The 6,000-nt window shown below is 46.9% G+C and overlaps 1 protein-coding gene across 10 annotated transcripts in view; it reads left to right on the forward strand.

Moving 5' to 3' along the window:
* Nucleotides 1–4,822, forward strand: part of LDB2 (LIM domain binding 2) — a 349,965-nt gene extending 345,143 nt beyond the window's left edge. For 4 of the 10 annotated variants that reach the window (XM_010991020.3, XM_010991019.3, XM_010991017.3 and 1 more), the window contains exon 8: nt 3,482–4,822. In XM_010991020.3, coding sequence (XP_010989322.1) covers nt 3,482–3,712 — 231 coding nt within the window. In that variant the 3' untranslated portion in view covers nt 3,713–4,822. The other 6 variants (XM_010991021.3, XM_031436928.2, XM_031436949.2 and 3 more) reach the window with 3 other exon arrangements.
* The last annotated feature ends 1,178 nt before the right edge of the window (nt 4,823–6,000 follow it).

The following is a 6,000-nucleotide window of genomic DNA, read 5'->3' on the forward strand; positions in this document are numbered from 1 at the left end:
AGGGGGTTTTTAATGAGTTGAGACCCTTTGGATTTGGTGAGAATCAGTCACCATTAGAAAGCTGCGAGTAGAATTTCAGCACTGCCCCTGCACCATGCAATTAAAGATGCTTTCATCAAGTAAAACTTAGAGATGGCTGGGAGAAACAGGGAAGTCATCCAGGAAAATATGTAAATTTCTCTGTGCACTCTGGCCAAATGGATGTCAAATGATAAAGCCTGGCTGGCTTGTAATGACCACATCTTTTAACCCCATCTACTGAATGACCCACACCACCTTCCAGTTTAAATAAAACTGCAGTCTGCAGACTTTAGCTGCCTCATTCAAAGGCACAAACAGACTGGATGTGCTACCCCGACCACAGCTGTGGTCTGCCCAGCTGCCATGGCAGCAACGTGTGTGTCTGGTGAGGGCTAGGGTTTAATCCTTGGATTCTGCTTCTCACTCCATGAGCAGGGGCTAGGAGCCATCCCGAACTGCAGCCTCAACCCTGGGAGGGATGGAGACCTGTGTCATTCAACAGCAGTGACCCCTTCTGGCCAATTTAAGGAGAAGCATTGAGGGGCCCTGAAAGGAGTCACTTCCAGTCCTCCTCAGAGGTTGGTGGTCCTTGCACGGGGGATTAGTGAGAAGGTGTGACACGGGCAAGAGCTGGTGGCGCCTCCCGGCCTCCGGCGAGGAGCAGAGGTCTGCCTCGTGGGGAGTCGAGGCCATGTGGGTTACTCTCAGATGGACAAGTATTGCCTCCTGTGGGACACACGAGACAGCAGATGGGAAGGAAATGCACCTCTCACTGTTGAATGTTGGGGGGGATTTTAAAGATGTGGGGGTGGGGGGAAAGGGTGCCAACATTCCCTAGTCAGAGGGAGCCCAGAATGTGTATTATTCTCCATTCCTTTTGTGTGAGGATAACAAATCAAGCCCACCTGAGTGGAGAACCCCTACCCAAGTCTAGAGGTTTAGAAGAGCCAGGTAGAGACGTGTACACAACTGTGTAAGTGGCCTCAGGTGTCTATGTGCGTATGAAGTCCGTAGCACACGTCTCTTTTATAACTTACCATCTATTAATCACTCACACGTGTGCTCACTTGTGTACACACACATACGTGCATGATAATGTATCCAGCTAAGGCTATTTTTTATAATCAGTAAGGCAAATGTGGCATCTCCCTGGAATTTAGGATGCTCAAAGATATGTCTGCCTGGACATCTTTTCCAGCTGTTCCTGGAACAAACATAGAGCAAACATACTATGAGCCTGTATGAGCCCCATTTGAAGTGATTCAAATCACTATTTTCTTAGTACTTTTCTGGAATGACTGTTATTTTCTGATACAATGAAGGCATCTGGAGTGTTGGGAACTTCTCTAATATCACGCTTAAGTTGGCTGCTTCTTTTTCCCAGTGATACTTACCTCCTCACATTCTCCTAGCCTCTGTCGATGATCCTGAGCTCACAGTACTAACGCAGACCCATGTGTGGGTCCTAACATGCTTCTCCTGCCCCGTGACACCTTATGCATGTGTTTTACCTTCCCTTCAGAGAGGGCTACACACAAGTCGTGGAATGAGATAAGCCCCCATGTCGTCCTCTGCCCAGCTTAACCTGGTCCCTGGTCTTTCCACTTGCCTTCGTTCCTGATCATAAGCGCGGTCTCCTAATTTCCTCTAACAAATGGTGCATTCCTCTCCTGAACACCCCAGCGGGTCAGGTAGAGGCCATGTTCCACATAAAATCCTACTGGCATTCTCGCCACTCAGAGTCTGGGTCCAGTTTGCATCTCACCTGAAGAGTCCTCCTCCCAAGTCTCCTCACTGGTCAGTGTCACATCCGGTTCTTTGTTGTGTCACACGTACGTTCTTGGAAGCACACAACAGAATATCCTGCCAGTACCCAGACTGCTGAGTCTGTCCAGGTTATGTTTTAGGCATTTACTTCATCTGGGGCATTTCTCTTTAAAATCATTGTCATCAGATTCCCTAGACTGATTGGTCCAAAAACACAGAGTGAAACCTATTGATTCTCTCCCCTAATTCAAGGGGAATCAATCAGTCAAACAAACAAGGTTCCATTCCAAAACAAACCAGGTAGTCATTAAGGATTTGTTCAGCTGGTGGGGTCTCTGGACCCTCGCTTGCCCACAGGCATATACCACCAACATAGTGCCCCCAGAAAGCCTCTCTTGCCCGTGAAAAGAATGCTTGCCCTGTTGTCTAGGTGTTTCATCAAATTAGCCACCCTCTCGGGAAATGCACACTTAGAACTCCACACGCGTCTGGTCCAGCCTGGCTTTCCAGCCTCGGCGGAGGCTGACGGCAGCTGGGTAGGCTCCTGGGTCATGGCACTCTCAAGCAGATGATTACACAGAGCCTACCCATCAATATTCACCTGACAGGGGGCCTGTCCCGTGCCAGGTCACTCGTCAACCCCGTAAGGTCCACTTTGAACAGAGAGGCCAGCATCGTGTCCTTCTCCCTGGTCCCGGTGCCTCTCCAGCAGTGGCCTCCACGATGCCCCTGGCCACAGTAGGTGGCCTCCTGGTTCGCACGGAAGGACAGTTTGTACTTACAGGAGAGATTAGATGGGTTCTTCTCGCATGTTTCCGTTTCCGATGACTACCCGCTTCATCAGTATAATTATAATTAGCACTCTTCATCTTCCCTTTATGGCACCAGCTGGACAGACCGGTTCTCTTTACTGCCCAGATTGGTGGCAGGGTTGCCTGTGTGGGGATAGGTGACAGGAACCATGGAATAACAGATGGTAAATTCAGGGCTTGTTGGCAATCAGCAGGTTTTTGCTAATGACTTAATTAGCTATGCAAATTGTCAAATCAGTGTGAACATTGTTTTTATCGAAAACTTTACCTAAATTAATTACCATAATTAAGTAGCAGAATGTCAAGGATATTGGCTGCATAAAAGGGGCTGGCTGAGTAGAGCAAAGAGAGATCTGTCTTCAATTAAAATGCATACCGTCCTCGGGACAGAGAAAATGCCATTTGGAACAAGTTGCGTGACTATTGCAGGAATGCATCGTCCCTGTGTTGGCTGCTAGTTTCCAAAGCCCCTCAGAGGCCCTACACAAAACTGGTGGATTTTTGGAGGTATTGAAAAGCACCCAGCAGAAGGTTCCATAGCCCTCTCAAGAGTCCCCAGTGTCAGCAAGTTAAAAGCGTGGATTTTTTTAATTTTGAAAAATCCATTTTTTTATTTCTGCAGATTGCTAGCATTGCTCGCTCTCCGGTGTCAGGCTGCGCACTAAGGACATAAACTCGCGTGGTTGTTACACGTCAGGAGGCGATGTTTATTTCCTGTAGAAAGCAAATATGCGTCTTGGCCCCCCGACATTGAGACTTGACCCCGGTGTGCAGTACACGAGCGTGTCTGTCCTAGAGCCCCCAGCTCCTCCCACTAGTGTTTTAAGCTGAGCTTCTCTCTCCCAAGGTTTCCCTGTAATAATGTCAGCTGCTGTTCACAGGATGTGATGGTGGTAGGAGAGCCAACTCTGATGGGAGGTGAGTTTGGGGACGAGGACGAAAGGCTAATCACTAGATTAGAAAACACGCAATATGATGCGGCCAACGGCATGGACGACGAGGAAGACTTCACCAATTCACCCGCCCTGGGGAACAGCAGCCCATGGAACAGTAAACCTCCCGCCACTCAAGAGACCAAATCAGAAAACCCCCCGCCCCAGGCCTCCCAGTAAGATTGACCGGCACCAGAATCCACTGTCAATAGCCCCGTGGGTTACACTCTCTATTTCAGAACCTTACTTACAGGAGAGGAAGGAGGAGAAATTAAAACTTTTCCACGCAAATACCGATTTCTAAACCACAATGATCTGAGCTTCTTTCTTTCTTCCTTTCTTTTTTTTAACTGAGAGGATCATTCCAAATAAACTTCCATGACCCTTTCCTGGAGGCCTTCACAGGTAACACAGATACTGGCACTGATCGTAATTAAAACAAGAGCAAACGCTAGCGCTTCTCCTGGCTCAATTTTAACCACGTTTGTTAATTTCCTTTTCCTGCATCCAACGAAGGCCATATTGTCCATAAGCCCTCAGTGCTCAGGATCTCATTATATGCCGAACCCAACTACCGATGACTTTTTAATATTGTAAAATATTTTCTGCTTTTTGACTTGCATCTGAGAGTTTCTTGTTTCAGTAAAAAAAGAAAAGGAAAAAAAATCCGTTTTGGAAAGTAATTTAAATGTACCTTTATTTGTTTTTTTCCTTCACCTTTTCTTTCATTGGGTAACAGCTAAGAGGGCCCAGCAGGGTAATTTGTGGCCGAGCTGATGTCAATTGGTCCTTGAGCCCGAATTGTTTCAGTCGAGCCCGAGTGCTGAAACAAGAAATGTCTTTTTGTTATCAGAAACACCAAGGCAGGTTTTTATGTAAAGAGAGACACTTGGCCCCTTGAGAATGTATGAGTTTGTAAAATTGCTGTTAATCCAAATATTTCTAAGCCATGTAATCCATTATTTTTGTGGGCAGTTTAATAAATCTGAAACTCTTTTGTGTGTGTGTGTTTTTTTTATTGTATCTGAGTTGACTGTTTCTTTTCATGGTATATTTCCTGTATAATATTTTGTAAAGCCCTCACCTGGTTCTTTTATGGGACTTTTCTTTGGGGGCAATTCCAGTGTATTTATGTGAAACTTTATGAAAGAACTAATTTTTTCCATTTGCATATTAATATGTTCCTCCACACATGTAAAGACACAGTGGCTCCGTGTGTTATAAAGCAGCTGTATTTTATGTATGCTTCACTGATAAGTGTGCCAATAATAAACCGTGTTAACAACCAAAGCATGTGAGTCTGGATGCTTGTGAGAGCTGGCGGAGAAATCTGCCCACAAGGAAAAGTCCGGAGCCGGGATCCAGGCCCCTGACTCCACATGGGGGGGAATTGTGACAATCGTGCCATCTTTAACGAGTGTGGCTTCTTCCTCTGCTCATCGCAGTTTACTTGCGCAGACCCAGGAGTGCCTTCTTTGCGCCGGGAGGGCCCTGCACTGGCCAAGGACACGAGGATGGGAAAAGAAGGACTGGCCTGTGTTCCCAGGGCTGGCCAAATGCAGAGGCAGTGGCTTCCACTCGCTGGCTGCTTCCTTTGCACCAAACATTTCTATTCAAGGTCCACAGACATTATTTCAGTCAATCCTCACATCTCCACCAAATAGGCATCAATCTCCCCATTAAAAAAAGAAAAATCAGTGCCTCAGCTTACCTATTTTTCTAAAAGATTTGTCTACAGAGATTATGGAAAAGTCACTTGAGGACTTTCTGTTTAAAAAACTTTCATTATATTTTCCCACTTTGTACCAGGGAGGAAGATGAGAGAGGCCATCTGTTAGTATTCACTGCATGTGTATGAAGCTCCAGGCAATAGTAAGACAGCGTCACAGCCTGTTCTGGAAAAGAGGGGCTTGAAAAGGGAAGCTAAGTGAGGGTACATGTCTTTGGTTGAGATTTCCAGAAGTGGAGACTGAGACCAGGATTCGGGGGCAGGGGTCACAGATTTTTTTAAGGGAATGTTCTTCAGTTTAAAAAAAAAATTCTTTAACAGAGTGAAAGGGGTAAGGATAAGGAAGAGGGAAAACCTAGAAAAGCTGTGGACTCAGGTAGCCTGCTTCTTGAACTTGGCTCATGGAGCAGGGGAAGGCTCAGAGCACAGATCTTACTGTAGACTTATCCCCGCTGAGCTAAGCTCCCAGACTTCTGTGCACCTGTCCCAGCCAGGCATTGCCTGGCGCCATCCCCAGGGTGTGTGGGAGCTGGTAACCTTTAAGAAACATGGCTCCCATCAGCCAAGAGCTGTTCTGCAGAGAAGAGGCAACAGTGGCAGCATCTCGGCAGGGGTGTGCCAGTCTCAGAAAGAGCGTCCGAGTAGGGCCAGACAGTCTGCCTCATTAAGTGACTTGCCCCATCTCAGAGCTCCCAGGTGATACAGCTGGGATTTGGTTCTGCACCTCCCTTGACTACAA

Source organism: Camelus dromedarius, chromosome 1, assembly GCF_036321535.1.
Source record: "Camelus dromedarius isolate mCamDro1 chromosome 1, mCamDro1.pat, whole genome shotgun sequence".
NCBI classification, from domain to species: domain Eukaryota; kingdom Metazoa; phylum Chordata; class Mammalia; order Artiodactyla; family Camelidae; genus Camelus; species Camelus dromedarius.